Below are 21,622 nucleotides of genomic sequence, written 5' to 3' on the forward strand. Positions count from 1 at the left end.
GTATACATCAGTGACAAAGAGAAGCATTTTAATGGAATGTGGTGTGAGTTTGGGTGCTGTAAATAAACTATTAAAGCAGAAGAGAGAGACAGGATCTGTTGAAGAGCAGTGAAAAGAAAAATATGGAAGAATAAGGAAGACCACACCTCAAGAAGATGCCAGCCTTCTGCGTAACAGCAAATTACACCCAAGACAAACAATCTACTACCATCAACAAGAACTTGAACGGTTGGGGTTAAAATCCACGACTCTACAATACGCAGAAGACTCTTGGAAGGTGGAAGAAAAGCCATGAGGCCATAGAAGAAACAACTCTTGACTGCCACTATGATGAAAAAGAGACTGAATTAGGCCAAAAACTATGTCAATTGGACCGAAAATGACTGGAGGGAGCTGTTCTCAAACGACACACAGCGATCAAAATTTGTTCGTAAGGGGGTGGATGAAAAACTTACTGCCGCCTATGTTGTACAATCAGTCAAACATCCAGTTAAGAAGATGTTCTGGGGCTGTTTTTCATACTTCAGTAAAATGAATAATGAATAGTGAAAAAATGTAAAGTATTGCTAGATCAATGTTTCGTCCAGGAGCTGGAGAAAGTTCAAGCCAACGGAAATGCAATTTTTCAACAAGACTCAGCTCCATGCCATACTTCTACGAAAATGGTGAAATATTTCAAGGACAAGAAGATTAGTATTTTGAACTGGCCTGAAAATTCACCACATCTTAATCATATTGGAATCATGGCTTCCAAGTGACAGCATAATGCATTGTGTTCAAGTATTTGAGACAAAACTAGAAGTATTACAGCATGCAAACCGTCAAAAGGCCACACTTAAGTTTGTCGCACTTTAGTTTTAAGTAAGTCAACTATGCGCAAAATTGTACAAAATAAGGATTCTATCAAACGTTTATACAAATATGATGCTGTTGGTTTTACTAGCGGGAATATATTTGCCATTAGATACCAGAAAAGAAATGAACAGATGATTCACATGGGAAAATTTGTTCAATGAATGTGCAATAAAAAAAAATCACGGGCCTAACGGGATTGGTGTGAACCAAGCCATAATACACGAATAAGCACTTTAATTTTTGAAAAATTTAATAGTTTATATCTGGACAGTAATATTTGTTTCATTGCCAGTAAAGGATGGTTTGGAATGTTTTTATAAGGTATGCGACATGAGCTGAAAGTCATGCCCGGGCGGGCAAGTCAACCAGCCGACTGACGATAAGTAGGCCTACATAACCACCTATCTCCCGTTACACGGTGTCATATTTGTCATACAAAGTATTGAAATGGTAGGCTTATAAAAACCAAAAGTGTAACACATTTATCATTGAGTGTTATTCTACACATTTATATTATGTAAAGAATATTGCCCTACACATTTTGGAACACATTATGCACATTAGCCTTGCTATTTATGGAGACTAATGATTCAGAATACACAATTTTGAACAATACGAACATTTTTAGGGAATGCATTAGTCGTGCTAAGTGAGGGATTGGTGTACAGCAAATATCGTTAAGCAATTTATACCAAACAAATGTACAAGTATTACTGACACTAAAAACTAATTTTTAAAAATATGTATTAATGAAATTATTTGTAATGACCTTAAAAGACACAGTTTCGATGAAAATTAAAATTATATTTACAATTTGATATGCATAGTTTAAGTGTAATTTAAAGAATAACTTAGCTTGAATCAACAAACAATTCTGGAAATAGGTACATATGTATGTACTAGTTACGTTTTAGTAAAGTAGTCTATTACAAATTTTTTCTTTTTTTCTTTTAGAAACAACCTTTCTTATTTCTGTTTTCATATTCCTTAAAGTTATAATATGATGGTAATCAAAATCTTCCTGCTCAAAGAAGGTTGTAAGTGTCCACTGCCTCCATTGCTTGAAGTTGTTTGATTTTTTCTCCGGGTGTTTCAAGTACGACATCATCTTCATTATCATCCAAATCAATTTTCTGAGATGTGAAAGGAATGTCTTGTTTGAGCCTATCTATGATATCTGTGTCTTGAAGCACTTCATAACCTGGTTCATTCTTATCACAAAGTAGCCACAATCACCAAGCATTGGCTCATCATCTTTGGCCTACACAGACTAGTCACGTTCATACTCCAAAATTTTTCTCCACGAAAACTATAAAATTTTTGACTGCAAGTCGTTCCATGCCTGACAGACAGAAAAAATTGCTACTTTGATTGTCCATATTTGAGTGTTTCACTCATAGAACTGAAATTGTCTTCCAGAATAAATATTAAAAATGATTTACCGTGTTTTATCGCATAATCGTCGCACGCGCATAAACATCGCACCGTTATTTTATGACATTAAAATTTGGAGAAAAAAAATTTCTAGCATAAACGTCGCATAATGTTTTTAGATTCCAAGCGCTTTGTGTAGGTAGTTTTCCCGTATAAAACAATGTATTTTAAAGTTAAAATCTAATATTCATTTGGATGTTACAGCATACTTATTTAATTAACAGAAATACGAAGTAGTCTGATATGTAAATTTTCTTTTAAAGATGTTTTCAAACATTATTACTTTTATTTTTCGTCTTCATCGCCGTTGTGTACCGCTTATAAAAATGTAGCCAGCGCTAGTTGGCATCATCCATGTTTGGTTATGTTGATTCCAGTATAGAGCACGCGCACGTAGTTGAATATCGATACAGATAGCTCATCGATTTCATGCAACGAGCACACTCTGTCCAGTGCCGAGTTAACTACATGTGATAGCCCACGCTTTCTCGTAGTATGTACTACGACGATCGTTATGCGCTCAGACTCACGTTTGCATCACAGTTTTGGTTTTTCTATTTAAAGTTAAACAAAATGTTTGTTGTTGCATGACTTAATTTAAATTGTTTGGCGTGCTTTTGTATACTCTACTTTTTAAATGAACGTACTTTCCTTGAATAGGTTTTGTTTTTATTAATAACTTTACCTAACAAAAAATGCTTTTTTCAAATAATCGTCGCACCCATACTTTTCAAACTTGATTTTAGTATAAAATGTGCGACGATTATGCGAAAAACACGGTACTATAAAGCCTTTTTATTAAGCCTGTGCGAATATCAGTTTTATAGTTCGAATCGAATTCGAATACGAATACCAAATTATTCTCGAATACGAATATTGAGTTTGAATGATTGGAATGAGAATTGAAATCCTATAAAACATGTTATATCTAGGGATGGGCAATTTACTTGGCCTGTTTACGTTTTCCTTGGAACACATCCTATTGAGGTACAGTAGAACCTCGTTAATACGTGATGGTCAGGACCGAGATAATCACGGATTACCGAATTTCACGGACTAGCGATTAAAAGCCCGAAAGGTCTTGTCAAGCTTCTTAGACATGGGCGTGCAGCTGGGTTAAGGCCGTTCACGGTAAGGGCCGGCCGTCTTCGAATTAGTGTCTCGGCTTAAAAAAATACAGCACTGCCTAGCCATTAGTTCACGGTCATTTACAACAGACGAAGAGAGAAAGATAAGATCGTGCTGACCTTGCACCCTCCCCCCTCGCCCACTTCGTACAACCGAATGCCAGCCAGACACGTCACTCGCCAGGCGCCTGCCGTGCGTTGGCGGGTGGAAACAAACAAAGGGAGACGGGAAGCAGAAGTCAGGACATCCCCCTCAAGTTTAAAGAGTGACAAATGTGACAGCTGAAAGGGGGACGACACAAAGGGTCGGTACAAACAGCGTTGCAGAGTTTGGCGGCCCACGCGATGGCTTGCAGTGTTTGCAGGCCGCCGGCCCGCGTGACGTTAATTTTAAGCGCTGACAATTTTTACTTCTTTTTTTCTTTCTTCTCTTTTAAATCGTCCCGGATTATCCGATTCCCGAATTAGCGCATCACGGATTAACGAGTTTCTACTGTATTGTACTTTTAATTCGTTATTATATAAAAAAAATTATGAAGCATGTACTGATTTGGGAAACTCACTTTATATTCATGAACATGGATGCATTGTCGCTACATTGGCATTAAATAAGGCATAAATCACATATGTATTCTCAGAATAAGCTAAAAAAATAAAATAAAGCATTTTTGGGATCTAGACTAAATTTGAATCTTGTTTTTTTTAAAATATCTTTACAGAGAAATCTGTTACTTAGTAATACAACAGTAATGCCGACTTTCATCACAAGTTACGGTCGCACATGTAGTAATAACAATGAAATAATGAATGACAAAAATTAATACATTATACAATTATTATTTTAATCGCAATTCAATTTTAAATATTCTGATACACGTTCTATTTATGAATTTTTTTAGGACCAAGTTTGGTTTGTGTAGACTACCAACGTTAAAATATGTATTATCTGAGAATTCCATGATGGCCAACCCATAGAAAACACATTTACTTCACAATCTTGGTACACCATGTAACGTGATTGCAAGCTTTTAAGTAAGTTCTTGGCAAGAGTTTTTTTTTTAACGCGCGGGACAGGATAATTGCCTGAGCTGTCACTACGCGAGGAATTTGGGAATGGTGGGAAGGGTATAAAGTGGGGAGGGGGGGGGTGTTTGCCGCCTGCATCCGGTCGTTTGCTGTGTATTATCCTATTGAAAAACATTGATGTAGCATGTTAGGCTTTTGGAGTCTTTTCTGTGAGTATGCGGCCAGATGTTTTCCACATGGTCTGTAGAATTTTCTTTCTCTTCGCCGCCACGTTCGGAACGAAATTACAGTGCCGACAAACCATGTTTCACCCTCTAATCTGAAAACTGTCACCTATAACGTCCCGGTTGTATGGATTTTACAGACACGTATTTATCTTTATCAATATGCTGACAGTTCAAATCTATTTTAAACGACCTGATGACATTCTTCTACATAAAATAAGTTAGTTATCGCTCCGAATTACTGTGTTCAAACGGGCTTTACTTGGCCAGATGTAGTGATCCCGCTCAGCCTTTTTCGTAAATGACTGAATATTCGTTTTTTCGAAGTGTTAGTATTCAAAATTGAATCGAATACGAACAATAAACTATTGGTTTTGATATTCGAAAATTCGAATATTCGCACAGGCCTACTTTATATGTATTCTATTACCACCTGGTCCATTGACTGGACCAATCAAGTGACGCTTAGAGGTAGGTAATGGGCGAAGATTTGCCCATCTTCACTAATTAATAGGCCTATGCAATTATAAGTTTTTTAGTTCGAATTGAATACGAACAAAAATATCAAATTATTCTTGAATAAGAATATTGAATTTGATTAGAATATTATATTAGTATTATATTAGTATTAGAATCCCACAAAGTTTTTTTTCTTAACATATTACAAATATATATTGAAAGAAAAAGTAAATGTGTAGTGTAGTGGCTTCTGGGAAATTAGATAAATAATACTAAAGTGAAAGGTTGGTTAGGTTAAGACTACAACTACTTTAAGTAAAATGTTGAAATATTCAAATTTTGAAAGGAAAATATAAATAATTATATTCATGGTAATCAAAATAGGATCTGTAAAAAAAATTCTAATAAACAGTGCAAAGTAAATATGTAAGGCTATTGCAGTATGTGTGAAGAAACTTCAATAGGGTGGGTTTAAAAATAATGTACAGTAGAACCCGTTTATAGTGAACCCGCCTATAATGAATTCCCGTTTATTGTGAATTTCCGTCTCAGTCCCGGCAAAATGATTTGAGGTTATGTATTAATTTATTGGATATAGCGCACAACTTTTGTCAATGTTGATACGTTTTCCCGTGTACCACGAACAAATTTTGCCGACATAATGCACATTAATCTCAAATATTTTCATATAATTAAAAGTTTTTTCACAAAACGTCTATTCTGGATCACATTGAAGTTTTTCTCCGCAATACGCTACTCGATTGTCCACTGTTCATATTATAAACAAGCCGTATTCGAGTGGCCTCGGTAGGCTACGTGTAGCCAAAAATGGTGATAAGTTTGGTGAAAATAAAAAATAGTTTTCCCTGCACAGTTAAAGAATGGGCGAACGCATGTACATTTATTATGTTATCAACATTATAAATAAATTACCGCCACACAAATACATATTTACATTATAGCAGCAAATTCAATATTTTTACGTCTCATTTTTATCGTTCACGTTTCGGACATTTTGATCGGGTAAGGTTCGTAAGACTACCAGTAGATAGAACTCTGTGGACAAAATTTTTCCATAGAAAGTGAGAAAATTTCGTTCCAGCTTTAGCAACTGCGATACTAAATGATACGTAGTAATCTTTGATGCATCAGACTCGTTATTTTTCGTTTATTTACTTTTGACGGTAAGAAGAATTACGTGTTATTAAGCTGCAAATGTGCTTCAATAAGAAATACGTACATAAAAAAAGGTGAAAAACGCGGTAAAAAACGTAAGGCATTATCTGTGCGAGATAAACTGGACATTATTGAAAAGGGAGACTCCAACCCCACTGTCCCGCACGTGTTAATAGCAAAGGAACTGGGAATTGCAACATCCACATTAAGTACAATATTAAACAAGCTGAACAATCTTCTTTCTCAAGCTGCGATAACGTCACAGAGAATTAAATGTCCGAAAAAAGGATAATACGCCGATTTCCAAGAACCATTAGGTAATAGAAAGTGTAGTTCATTAAAAATAATATCTGCATTTGCTCATAAAACTGTTGCTTTGAGTATTTTCATTCGTTCTTTTCTTGGCTTAGGCCTATGTGTAATTAAGATTTTGCTTTTGAGTATGTATTGCCAATATGAAAGTTGTCCCAGATATAAAGTTTCCCCTCTATAGTGAACATATAAACTACTCCCTTCAGATTCGTTATAACAGGGTTCTACTGTATGTACAGTGAGCAGCAGTTTTATATAGTTAAATATTAGTACCTAGGTCTAAATTTTTTTTAACTTGTTTTTTTTTTTTTTTTTTTCCACTATGTGAAAATAAATCATTATTTACATTAACATTTATGGATTATATTTCTTGCTTGTTTTAACTAAATTGAAGCAAGACTGTAGCTACTTAGAATGTTCCTCTTTTTCTGTCCTGTGTATGTGTGCTAGGTAAAAGAGGCAAAGTTTCCCCCACTTCTTAGTGTGAACTATTTTTTTTGGGCCAAGCGTGACAAGATAATTGCTTCAGCTGTCACTACGCTAGGAGTGTGAGTGTGAGAATGTATCCCGTCGTCATTCACTGTGTATTATCTACCAGAAAAATGTTGTAGGTTGTTAGGCTTTAGGAGTCTTTGCTGTATGTGACATCACAAAATCTATACAGGTTTTTTTTCTATTTGCTGCCCCATTTTGAAGGAAACAAAGCCATGATTCTACCCTCTGATCCGGAAACTGTAAACTAACACTCGCTCAGTGTTTTGATTTGATTTTTAAGGACACCTATTTATCCTTATCAGTATTCTGTCAGTTCTAATCTAACAGCCAGTTGGACTCTCTTCTCTTTAAATACTTCAGCTGATAACATGGGTGTTAGTAATGGTTCTGAATTACTGTGTTAAATCCAGCTTTACTATATCAGTCTTCTCAAAATGTCAGTGGCCAAATGTAGGCAAAAACTCCACATAAATTACACTAAAAAATTACTTAAATCCTGTGGAAATTTTGTCCCTGCCAGACGAGAAAATCTTCTGTGATCTGGAAATTTTTCCAGACTTTCGTGATCCGGCACAGCCATATTCGTACACAACTGAACATTCGTTTTTTTAAGTGTTAGTATTTGAAATCGAATCAAATACAAATAATAAACTATTCGTTTTGATATTTGCACACGCTTACTAATTAATGTTGATTCGGAAGGATGGGAACGTGCACTGTCCAGCACAAGGATGGTTTTTGGAGCAAGACCTTTGGCAATTAAATGTTGGTGGACATGTGGGATGAATTTTTCAAACAATCACATTTTAAAATGGCTTGATTCATCCACGCTTTTGTGTGTTTATAATATTTACAGGGTAAATGGTAAATCTCAGTCCTTTTAAACAACCGTGGTCTTTTTGCTCACCCAATGATTGCTAATTTAAGCTTGTAGGTTCCAATAGCATTCGCACAAGCCAGAAAGGTTATGCATTCTTCGCTTGATTTATGCCCCGGGACCGCTAATGTTTAAGAGGGCATCATTTGCCAAAATAAACCTGATTCGTCTGCACTATAGATATGTTTGGGGAATAAACTAAACTTTAGTATCATGTCCTGAACGTTGTCTATGAATATTGTAGATGCACGTAAATCGCCACTCAGTGATTCCCCTCAATATACAGGAAGTCATCGTGCTCGTTTCTGCTGAAGCCACTCGAAAAGAGCTCCATCAAAGTGAACAATTGTTGATGTTTTCATGGTTTGTCTCTTCGTTGTTCTCAAATCACTTTATGTAACAAATTTTAAAATACCACTCTTCCTTTTCACCAAATCCTGCACAGTTTACTCACAGATTCTGTATTCCATTGACAGTTTAACACTTTCCCCATTTTCAATGCTGTTTATAATTGCCCCTTTTTGTTTAGGAGTGAAAAGACATGCTTTCGTTTGGAAGCCATCCTCACAGTAGCACAACTAAACTGAGACTGACTGCTGAGATCACGAGGGTCAGGAAGGTTCTAGAGTGTGAGTGTGCCGAGTTCCAAGAAGAGCAGAAAGCAATTCTAGGAAGGAAGGGAAGTTGTTCCGTACTTGTAATCCAGCTTAACCCGGACTAGTATTTCTTCTCATGGGCAATTCTAGTCCGTTTCTTTGTCCGTTTGTTTATACTTTTAAAACGTAGTTTTTAGTTTACTCCTTTCTAGTCCCATTCTTAATGAATTAAACTTCGCGGGCTTGCTACAAATAGTGTTAAAACCAATCATCACTTTTGTGCTATACATTGATATAACCGCTAAGCGCTGTAGTAGAAAAAAATCATAAAGTTGAGATATCAAAATGATTAAATTTGCTTACCGTATTACAAATCTATGACATACTGTATGAAACGTGTTCACAAAATGGTGTCTATCTCTAAAACTAGGACACATTAAAAGTGGAATATATGTTTCTCAGGCAGCGTAATTTTAAGGGTTTAACATTGGTTTGAATGTAAAATAATGAGAACCTCAATAAAAATATTTAAATTGCAAGAAAACATAAATTGCAGCAACGTAAATATGAGGTTTTCATTGTGGGTAAAAAATTGGCCAGAAGTCAATTCTAGGCATACAGGCAGTGTACTACAATCCTGCCTTGAAACTGTGCAATATGGAATTCTGACCTGCAAAATAATTAGTTGAGTAACATACAATTTCGGTTTTTGAAATGAGCAATGGGTTCACTCACAATAGTCAGTAGACCAGACACCAAGGAAGACACCAAATCTTTGCCAGCACGAGCACAAACAATTGTATTGTGGGCACCCGACACAGCTGGGCCATGGTCCGCTGTCACCATCAAACACATCTCAAAGAACTTGCACACATATGCAGGAAGGCAGCGTTGGAACCACAGTAAAGAAATGACACCACCAATCCCTACATTTTTGTTCAGAACCTGGAACAAAAATCACCCAATTTATAAACATATTTTGTACTAACTAAAACTACGTATTGCAACATTCTATTATGAATTTACTTTAAACAAAACTTCACTTTCTCTTTTTACTGGAAAACAAAACATTAAATATAACAAAATCTATGAATTAATAAGCTTACCTATAAAACAAACAAAAGTTTATGTCCCTGTTTTGTCACACGATTTGCTTGTTTTCAAGCATTCTTTTCCTTTCTGCAAGTTTTAAACATTGACATGTTTCATGCATTTGAATTTTTGAATCCATTTGATAGACATATGAAAACTTGTACAAATATAATACATTTAAAATCCTATAACAAGAAAATTCTTTCTCATGTTCAGTAATATGTCATTCATTCATACAAAATACATGTCCATACAATAAACAACCATAACCTTACTCTTCGTGCCCAAAAGATTATTTCAGCTTGCAAACTTTTGAAACTCCCAATCCTGTAAAACATTTCAAACAGGTTAATTTTAATACAAACAAATAATAGACTAAAACTACTGTAGGCTTTAATCAAATTAAAATTACTAAATGTTGCAAATTTCATACTACTGCTAAGAATTTAAAATTTAATGCAATAGACAATTATGCAGTGTTTTTACTGCAAAATAAATTATAAAATACATTTATATTACAAAAAAATTTAAAATATTTAAAAAAGTCCTTTATATTAGTGTCAAACTTAAAGATCACATTAGATGTTCTTCTGATGTGTGTGTGTGTGTGTGTGTATATGTATATGTATATATATATATATATATATATATACACACAGAACACTCCCTATTTAACGCGGTTGTCGGGGGACATAACTTTTACCCGCGTTGTTGCATAACCGCGATGTTTCGATGTGACCAAGGTCAAAAGGCATAAAACACCGCCTGTGTTCTAATAGGTCGGCAAGCACGCACAGTATAGACGGCCCGCCTTTGTGCAGACTTTGCATCCGCAGTTTTCACTAAACGCGGGTGAAAAAATAAAAATAACAAATTTTAAAGATAAATATTAAATGTTGAATTTTATTTTTTATTTTTCCGCATGCCGCGCACAGTTTGTCGCACGGCCTACGAGCGCGCCACACGCCGCCATACACACGTGCGGCACACAAGCTGCTGCCAGTCTCGTGGTGTCAGCCACAGTATCTGCTTCGTCTGAGTGTCCGTAACAAAGTAAGTGCAGTGTGTGCGGTTACACACGATTCTGTGGTCAAAGTCTTCTAAATAGAAAGGCCATAGTAATACTTCAAACCGAATATGAATCGCAAAGTACCGAGTTTGATTGACAAAATAAAAATTCAAGATTTACGTACTTACAGATAGCGTGTCATTTGCAGAAGTATGCAGCAGATACGTGAAAAACGATTCTAGCATTCGTACAATATAAAATAAAGAATCGTCTATCGTGTAAAGTGGTTAAACTTTGTTATACATGCTTACAGTAAATTATAAATGGTCACATGTGGGATACAAAAATTGCGCAAAAATAATTTTAGCGCAATCAGTGGCGCCGTATTAAAAAGTCTGTTAAACGTTGTCTTTACTTATTCCATCAAACGCTGTGTCGAGTTGCTGAGTGTGTGTGGCTCGGATCAGCAAGTGTTATATTCCCCAGCCTCTGGTTAAAGGTCGGGAAGCCGCTACACATAAACATTTCTGGGGCTTGTTTACTACCTCACGGCAAAAGTGGTACAGTATGGTTCACGTAAGTATTGGACCACTGGGAATTCCTCGGCAAAGATTAAAAATACGCTAGCTGATTTACTTTACTATTTAATTTTAAAACATTATACCAAAGTAAAAAGATGAACGTGTATAATACAACGAATAATATTACGTCTGTAGGTTCAAGTTGTAACAAAACATTTATTTGTCTCCGCTTGTCAACACACGTGACCACGAGAAGTGTGCAGACGGAAATGAGTGAACCAGTCACCAGACTTCCCCCCTTTCTGCTTAATCGCCCCTCTCATCACTGGCGCTTATATTCCACTCCTCCCGTCTACCGCTCTACCCGGGTGTCTTGGTCGCATATTCTCGGCTCGCCTCTCCCCTCCTAGCGCTTGCCGTCAACCAAACCTATCCAAAATCAATCCCCAGCCGAGTCACGCTGGATAATGTCACTGGACGGTGGGCTTTATCGGGTCCCCTGTCCGATGCTTTATTTGTGGGTTAAAAAAAAATGTTAAGAACTAGTGATTCAGAAAATAACACTGGGCTGGATTGGACCATAATTTGAAAACACTACAAGATAGAGGAATAATGTACGGAGATATCTTGTTTAGAATTTCACTGCGGACATTTTCTACGCCTAGGCTTTTTTTTTGCCCGATGCTTAGTTTGTGAGTTACAACGCAAAATTATCCTAATCGGCTGTCAACCATTTATTCCATTATTATTACAGTAGAAACTCGTTAATCCGTGACGCGCTAATTCGGGAATCGGATAACCCGGGACGATTTAAAAGTGTAGAAAAAAAAAAGAGACGTAAAAATTCTTAACGTCACGCGGGCCGGCGGCCGGCGGCCGGCAAACACTGCAAGCCTGAGGGGGATGTGCTGACTTCTGCTTCCTGTCTACCTTTGTTTGTTTCCACCCGCCAACGCACGGCAGGCGCCTGGCGAGTGACGTGTCTGGCTGGCATTCGGCTGGACGAAGTTTGATGAGGGGGGGGTGGGGGGGGGGGGGGGGGCGCTACCCAAAATTTATGTGTGCAAGTTCAGCACGATCTTATCTTTCTCTCTTCGGCTGTTGTAAATGACCGTGAACTAATGGCTAGGCAGTGCCCTATTTTTTTAAGCCGAAACCTTTAAGCCGAAACTAATTCGAAGACGGTCCTTAACGTGAACGGATTATCCGGGTTTATTACTTTTTTTTTTACAGGATTTTAATCATCTGGGCATCGGCGGGTCCCAATTAACACGAATAATGGTGAGTTTACTATTTTTTATCCATCTGCTGCCAAGGCGCAGTAAGCCTCGGTAGATGTTACGTCACATGATCTTGGCCTTAACCCAGCTGCACGCCGGTGTCTGAGAAGCTTGACAAGACCTTCCGGGCTTTTAATCGCTAGTCCGTGAAATTCGGTAATCCGTGATTATCTCGGTCCCGACCATCACAAATTAACAAGGTTCTATTGTGTTATTATTATTATTATTATTCATTTCTGATTGGGGGACATGGTTTGACCCGCGATATACCTGATTCCGCGATCTATCGGGGCGCGGTATACCGGGAGTTTACTGTATGTTTGTGTGTATATATATATATATATATATATATATATTTGTATATATATACACACACACACACACATTTTTAGACAAGTTTCACTAAAAACTAGAAATTTATTTAATTCAATAATACTCAACTTAAACAATTGCAGCAGCAATTGATAGTACAGAAAATTTTGATTCACCATACTTTTAATACCCCAAAGTAATCAAAGTGAGTTTTAAAGTATCAAACATTCCACCCCTATAATAATTGAGAACCATAACACAGTGAACTTAAACCAAAATGTGTAAACAGCTGTCTAAGTTATGATTAGTCTATGATATCTATGCAGAAATGGGGAAATGTAGTAAATAGATGTAAGAGACTGGAAGACTACATCTGTTAGTGTATGTGGGCGATGAGGTGAAGTGAAGTACTGTAAAACAAGGTCACATAAAAGTATGTTTCAATGAATGAATTATAGCTTAATGCTTGTAAACACCAATTTCATTAGAGACAAATGAGGGGTGAATTGGTGAGCTGGAGCAGGGACAGAATGCATAGGTGGTGGCAATAGAAGTACCCCAACAAAACCCCCATCCGCAAGTTTTCAAACAGGAACCATTATAAAATAAATTCTGTTCTAGCCGATATCATTTAAATACATATTTATCTTGCATAATGCAACCACACAAAATTTTATTTTCGTCCTTACTTTAGTTTTTACCATATTTCGTGTTAAAAAATTTACTTTCTTTTCGTTCATAAAAATCGAAAGCAACTCACTATTGGCTGAGAATTCACGACCTCATAGTACATGTGGCTAAGCAATAGTTGTTTGATAAAGGGTGGCCTTGGGAACAGCCAGATGTATCACTCACAGACAAGTGATGCTCAGTCGTAAAAATTGCAGTGAATATTAAACAAAAAGTATGCTCTTTGTAAATACATGGCAAAAATTGAGTTTTTTTGTCTATAACGTTACTCATACCAGTTCTGTAATGTAAGGAAAGGTGGGTCTATGAATAAAGTTAGGCGTTTTTAAAACTTCAAGTGCAATTGTGCAATCATTCTGTATTAGTAATCTGTTATACCTTCTGGACTTTTATATATTATTAGTACAATCTGACTGTTGTTTACACTTAGAAGGCCAGCCTGCGTAATTTTTGCTAGTCTGTATTTAATTATAGAAAATTTTGTAATGTAATTGTAAAAATAATGTAAAACAAATACATTAAAAATTATAAGGAATCATATGTGTCCATAACAGAGCATTAAATTTAAAGAACGTACATAAAACTAGCAATGTTTGCATTGGTACATAGACTGAAATATAGAAACTACACACGTGAGTGTAACTACCAAGTAACTAACCACTGAAGTTTGATCTATAAATATTGGTGCAGTCTAAAAAATATATATATTTATTTTTGTTTTTAGAGCAATACTTCACGTTTATGTTTAAACAATTGCAACTAATGCTACTTTACATTATCGGATTTGTTTATTTAATTATTTACTTTACCCTGCATGAAACATTTTTATGCTTGGTAAATGCCATGATTTATCATTTAGCATATCTTGTTAAAAGGAATTATTGTTTTAACATCATCTAGGCCAGCAGACCTATAATAATACAGAACTGAACTGTTTTACATGACAAACTACTTAGGTAACACCTAAATGTAAACATGTCTTTTGACATCATAACCACAGATAATGTGAGCGTCCGTTTATTCAGTGCGAAACTGTACTATCCCTTTATAGCGTATGTTTATCTTAGGTTCTAGCTGCAAACGAACAAAAATGGTTATGCCTTAATTCTTACAAACAATTCAAAAAATTCAATTGAACATGTACTATAAACAGAGTTGCTACAAGCTTGTAATTCCAAAATTCCTGATTTCCATGTTTATTCAGAACAGAATCTACAAGTTTCCCTGACTTTTCAGGCACGAATAATGTTGACACTTTTTCTAGAGTAATATAAGGTTATATATACCACTGGAATGAGTCATTTGTATCTTAAAACATATGCCCACCAAAATTAATATTTACACGATAAAACCTCTTTTCTCGGAAGAAAACAGTACCAACGGATTTAATCTGCACCTATAATATGATTTTACTAGGTAAAAATAACCCTCTTAAAATTATTTTTTTGTAATTTTGAAGGAAAACCTCTTTTCTGAAAAATAATTTTTTTTTACTCCGACATATTTTTCACTAATTTTTAAAAGGGCTTTGTAATAATCTAATGTTGCAAGACCAACCCCTCCCCAGCTATTAAAAGTATGTGTTAAAAGTAGGGGTGAGCCGATCACCACATTTGCCGATCATGCCGATGCCAGAAATGTGGTACCGATCATGCTGATTTTTTTGACCGATTAGTGCTTTTTTAAGTTGGTTGTAAAATATGCTCCGAATTACTTAAGTTAAATAATTTTACTTGAAACTACTCATTACTGAATACCCTAAACAAATAGGTTACATATATTTATATGACAAACTTTTGATTTAGACACTGATTTTTAGTTGTTCCCATAAACTAATCTGGAAATCTATTAACCCCTTTAACAAAGTCTATAACACACTGTTGACCAACTAAAAAATCATCGTCACACAATTCGAAAATGAATGTGCTCCAAATTACTTAAGTTAAATAATTTTACTTGAAACTACTCATTACTGAATACCCTAAAAAATAGGTTACATATATTTATATGACAAACTTTTGATTTAGACACTGATTATTAGTTGTTCCCATAAACTAATCTGGAAATCTATTAATCCCTTTAACAAAATCTATAACACACTGTTAACCAACTAATCATCATCGTCACACCATTCGAAAATGAATGTTTGTTTACATTTTTCCGCTTTTTGGCACGATTTAAAATGCTTTCTGCTTGATATTAAGACGCTGTTCCAACTATATGCCAGCGCCCCCGGCTGACGTGGTATGGCCACTCACGTAAGGCTGCTCCAAACACCGCCACCGTTCGCCCAATCATCTGCGTGCTTTTGTATTTATCGGGTGTCGCTGTTCCAAGGTGACGTCAGTGCCCCGAGCGGTGTACGTAGGCCTTAAAACTTCGCCTGTTTGTCTTATCTATCCAAACATTATGCCGGAAAGGAAAATAAACGCCGTAGTTTTATGTATTTTTACAGTATATTTTTGAGTTTAACATTATAACGTGAGCGTGTGTAAGCTTTTGTTTGCTTTAGTGCATTTATGACTAATGTTCAGTGGCGGCCATGTTGCGGTGTTTGTTTATCAGTGACGAGACAGTATTTTACCCAGTTTTTAAATTTCGCTTAAAAACACTGCGATTTTGCGTTTTAATACTAAATTTCGTGTAAAAACGCTGTGTTATGGCGATTTCGCGTTTATCGTATTTTAATCGCGATCGCGAAAAGAACAGGCCCCTATGCATGACTTATTAAATGATTTGGTGTGCTTTTGTTTACTATTTTTTAACAAACGTACTTTTCATGAATATGTTTATTTTTTAAGAATAACTTTACTTAATTTTTTTTTCTGCAGAAAAGATTAAAACACGTAAGTAACGTAAGTGTTACTTTAAAACGTCAAGCAACAGTTCTGAAGCAAAAAATATGTCGGCGGTTTTGTATTACGTAGAGATTTTTTTGTCTTCAGAAAGCGGTAATCGGCAAAAAGGATCGGCATGCATGAAGCCGATCATGCAAATGACCAAAATGACCAAAATCGGCCGATCTTAATTATCGGCAATCGGCATCGGCTCACCCCTAGTTAAAAGGATAAAAATTGTGTTTTCTCAGTGCTGCAGTGGTTTAGCTAATTATGTGCTACAAGGTCATAGTGACCTAGTTTTTCATACTTTTGTTTTATTATTTTCAATATTATTGTAATTATTTTAATGTTTAAGTATTTTATTTTGAAAAAGCCTCTTGACTTTAATTTTATTGGCTTTCAATTGGTTGGCTGGGTTGTTATTTATGTACGTTAATTTTAATATTTTCTTTTCATTAAATAGTATCTTTTAAAATATAAATTTTATTACTTAAGTGGTTAAGGGTGAGGTAGTGATGTGTCTAGAAGGTAAGACAGTGCTATGGGCAGAAAGAGAGAAAGAAAGACTTGTGGCACCGATAAACGATAATTTATCTCATCCTGTGTAAGAGAGAGACAGACATTAGACCAGACCGTGGGAATTACTGACTGGGAAATACCAGAATTCTATGTTCAATCAAAAAGAGATGGAAGGTGTAACAGAAAGACAAAGACTTGTTACAGAATAAGGTGAAGTCCACAAAGAGGGGAGTTACTTAATAATAGTTGTAAGAATAAATGTTGTAGCCAATGGTAAGGCAGTATTTCGGAGAAGTCCCCAGCTACCTAAATTTTTCTAACTTAATGTCTGGATGCCAGGGCCAAGCCACAGTTAAATTTTAACTTTTTTTTCCTCATGTTTCGGACTTTAGACTAGAATTTGTTAGCCACAGACGTGCTGCATAGGCCAAGGTGGCCGCTGGCCCAACGGGATTTATTTTCATTGTATCCGTTTACCTAGACGACGGAGTAGCTAGAGATATTTATTTATAAAGGCACAGAAGAGGGAGTAATGATCGGCGAAAGTGAGTGTTTTCTGCCAGATTTATTGTGTAAAGAACATATAATAACTTGGTCGTTGAGGAGAATAAAAGTGGAAATTCATTTCGGACCTTTTTATTCAGTAATGGGAACAGTGTCAAACCAATCAGAAGTCATACACACCTCTACCTGCAACAGTCGTAGAGAGTTGTGTCAAATGTTTTATGTTTGTTCAAGGAATAGTCCTTAGTCTTAGCCGGGCACAATTGTCACTTGTTACAATACTTGAAGTAGTTATCTACTCTAACACATGGTAATGTTAGCTTTTATATTTTACAAATACTGTGAATTTGTAAGCATGATAAATTGGTAAGGTTGACTACGTTTAAAATATTTTTAAATAGTTAGGACAGTTGGTTAGGTTAACTACTTTAAAAATACTGTAGAATTGTTTGAATGGTTGGTTATGAATTAGGCACCCCCTATAATGTAACCTAACCAATTACAACATTCAAAGTAAAAAAGAAAATTAGTAGTATCAAATTAGGTACTACTTAAAATAAATGCTGATGTGAAGTAATCAATCTTTCTGTATACATACGTCACTTATGGGCATCCCAGCATAGTTCAGTTCTTGGCCTCTCTCATCACAAATACTTGTCATGAATGAAGCAGGTTTCCTGATCAAGCCCAATTCCTAAAAAAATAAAAAATTACATACATAAATATTTTCAATATAAACGTAAAGAACATTTACAATTTCACTTAGCTGTAAACACCTTCTAAGAATGTAGACACAGACACCTTCTAAGAATGTAGACACAGAAGTGGCTTATGGATGTTTTGTAGCAAATTACTTTTCATAAAATAAACTAAATGTATACCAGTGCTACAAAAGATTAACATAACACTAGGTGCAGATGAGAGGAACAAAGTCATTTAACTTTCAATAATTAATTTCAGTACCTTAATAGAATGACAAGCTCTTGTGGAGTCGTTTTAAGCTATCAATGCTAGGAATAAGTTGCCACTTGAAATTATTTTAAATTTTTGGGAAATTTTTTACTATTTTGTAGACAAGTGCAAGAATTATTTTTTTAAATAAAAATAACATCTGAATATTAAGAGTGAATACAATTTTTTTCTTTCAAGATTATTTATGGTATTTTTAAAGTCATATTTAAAACAAATACTTGTACATAGTATTCAATATTAATGGATATAAATATTAGGCCCGTGAGAACATCAATTTTTTTTTGTTCGAATCGAATATGAATAGTAAGTATTAAAATCCCACTAAAATTATTTTTTCACATATAACAAATACATAGTGAAAGAAAAAAGTAAATGTGTATAAATTAAATGTGGGAAATTAGATAAATAATACTAAAGTGAAAGGTGAGTTAGGTTAAGCAGTAACAATTACTATATGTAAAATTTTGTTGAAATATTCAAATTTTGAAAGGAAAATATAAGTGATTATTTTAATAGTAATCAAAATAGGATCTGCAAAAAAAATTTAATACACTGTGCAAAGCGAATATGTAAGGCATTTGCAGTATGTGTGAAGAAACTTCAAGAGGGTGGGTTTAAAAATAATGTAGAGTGAGAGGCAGTTTTAATCTATAGTTAAATATTAGTACCTAGGTCTAAAAAAATCTAAAACTAATTTTTTTTACTATGTGAAAATTTATCGTTATTTATATTAACATTTATGGATTGTACATATTTATTGTCTTGTTTAAACTAAATTGTAGGACCACTCTAACTACTAAGAATGTTCATCTCTTTTTCTGTCCAGTGTATGTGTAATTGGTAAGAGGCGAAATTCCCCCCCCCCCCCCTCCCCCATAGTGTAGATTTTTATTGGGCCAAGCGATATACCTGAACTGTCATTACACTGGGGGGGGGGGGGGGGGGTGGTTTGTTTGTTTGTTTGTGTGTTTGTGTGTGTCTGTCTCACTTTGTGTGTGTGTCTGTGTGAGTGTGTATATGTCTGTCACTGTCTGTTATGTATCTGTGTGTGTCTGTGTCTGTGCGTGCGTGTGTGTGTGTGCGCGTGTGTGTGCGCGTGTGTGCGTGTGTGCGCGCGCGCGCCTGTATCCTGACGTCATTCATTGTCTATTTATCTACCAAAAATTTTGTGGTAGAGTGTTGTTAGGCTTTAGGAGTTTTTGCTGTGAGTATGTGACCAGATGTTTTCCATGAGATCTATAAAAGTTTTTTTTTTCTTGCCCCGTTCTGAACAAAAATAATCACAGACCAAGAAAACATATTTGTTAATTGAGCATGCAGTCCTTAGAAAATGTAATAAATTTACATTTTCAAAAAATTCCAGAAATGGTTACAGGCAAAAACACACTACCCAACAAAGTTCATGCTATTAAAAAAGGTTTGGACTACAAACTGACAAATTTTCAGATTTTTAAGAAATGGGGGTTATGAGTAATGGTCAATCAAAAATTGCACTTCTGTCAAATTTTGCAAAATTTCAAGTTAAATGTTAATAATTCTGTGCATCAGAGAATTAAAAACAATTTTTCTTCTGTAAAACTACTGTAATAGGTCTACATGTTGCCAGAATTACTTTTTATAAATATTGATTATTCCATGTAAAAAATGTTTTTGAAAATAAAAAATAAAAAATTTAATTGTTATCAAATTGTTGAGTTCCCCTAAAGATATTGTCGTGGGGCTCATTGGAACTATACCACTCTATAGTTCAATATAATAGCTACAGAATAAAAAAAGTCAATGGAATCCGTTAAATAGTTTCGAAATGCTGCTCATTTGAAAAACGCGCTTTCTTCCAACTTTTTTGATTTTGAACCAACTTCAAAAGGCTATAACATGGATAAAACATTTTTTGGGGCGAAATCCTTTTAGCACACTTCTTGATTCCACTGGTTGTAAATGCTGTAATTTTTTAAAGCAAATCCATGATGGTGACCTGACACATTTTCTTGCTAACTGCCAGAATTGAGGTGGAATGGCTTTGCTAAGTATTTTTTTCTCTATCATAATAATTTCAGCTTATAGTTTACTAGAACAATACCCAAAAATTAATATTATTAAAAGTAGGCCTACCATCAAACAAATTTAATCTAGTTAATCTGTGAATGTTTATTATTCAGTTTCTCAAGTTGCATGCATTTCTCACGATTTTCTTTCTTTTCTTTTTTTTTTTTGGTTGAAAACCAGCATAAGAAAAATGTTAGAAGGCTGCTAATTGAATTTTCTCTGTTGATTGCTGCCAACGATTCCATGTGCTTTAACAAGATTTCATGTTTTTCGACATATTTATTTTCATGTCCACTAAATTTTAATGTCGTAAAAGGTGCTAAAAGTTCCAAACTTGTTCAAGTGTTACAAAATAAGGTTATGTTCAATAATTGTCACCATACAATTGGATACTAGCACTGAAATGAAGGTGTAGATGCCATGAACTTGGTCAATATTGCTACATGTTTATATTTTTTGTTGGGTAAAAAAAGATTTACAAAACTGATCAAGTTTTTTTGTGCATAATACGATACTCAAATTTGTGGAAAAATTGCTTTTTGCAGAATTTGTCTTTTCTGTGGATTTCATTAAGTTTAGATGAATTCATAAATATTTCACAATTTAAAAATATTCCAGTCCCTACTTATTATCAAAACAAAATACAAATCTAGGACTTTAAAATGCTAAATTATTATGGAACCAACAATACTTATCTTCATTCTTTCATAGTCTCGAAGCAACAATTTTTATCTTCACTCTATCGAGTCAACTAACATATTGGTTTTTAGAAATAAAAGGTGTGGTAAATTTGATTTAATTTATAAACTGTTACTTTTCAGTGGCTGACAGAAAAGTGCATAAATTCATAGAACAAATTATAACACATATTTCATTGGTCTAAAATTATTATCAGCAAAAGGACCTCTTAGAAATTTAGGTTTTTTGGAATGACTATAATAATACTAACCCGTAAATAATAATAATTACAACACCATCAGGTTTAATTTACATGCCTCTTGCCTAAATGATTTAATGACCACTAATATTTTGCACTAAAAAAGCTCCTTATTGAAACTTTTTATATAAAAATAACACATCTATATAAATCTATATATATCTAATAAACAAAACATTCAACAGACCAACAGTTCTCTTTCACATGGTAAACCCTGTTGACATACAATTTATGCAAACTTACTATATATAGGTGTGTTTTTGAACTAGCAAACTGCAATAAAATGAAATTCTGTAATACATAGGCGAAGAAGATGGTC

The 21,622-nt window shown here is 34.9% G+C and overlaps 1 protein-coding gene across 5 annotated transcripts in view; it reads right to left on the reverse strand.

Moving 5' to 3' along the window:
* The window catches only part of LOC134529309 (ATP-citrate synthase), a 247,610-nt gene that overhangs the window by 66,735 nt on the left and 159,253 nt on the right, over positions 1–21,622 (reverse strand). For all 5 annotated transcript variants that reach the window (XM_063363226.1, XM_063363224.1, XM_063363225.1 and 2 more), the window contains exons 16-17: positions 17,947–18,042; positions 9,317–9,526 (exon numbers count right to left, since the gene is read on the reverse strand). In XM_063363226.1, the coding sequence (XP_063219296.1) occupies positions 9,317–9,526; positions 17,947–18,042 (306 nt within the window). The remainder of the gene's footprint in view (positions 1–9,316; positions 9,527–17,946; positions 18,043–21,622) is intronic.

The sequence above is a fragment of the Bacillus rossius genome, chromosome 2 (genome assembly GCF_032445375.1).
Source record: "Bacillus rossius redtenbacheri isolate Brsri chromosome 2, Brsri_v3, whole genome shotgun sequence".
NCBI classification, from domain to species: domain Eukaryota; kingdom Metazoa; phylum Arthropoda; class Insecta; order Phasmatodea; family Bacillidae; genus Bacillus; species Bacillus rossius.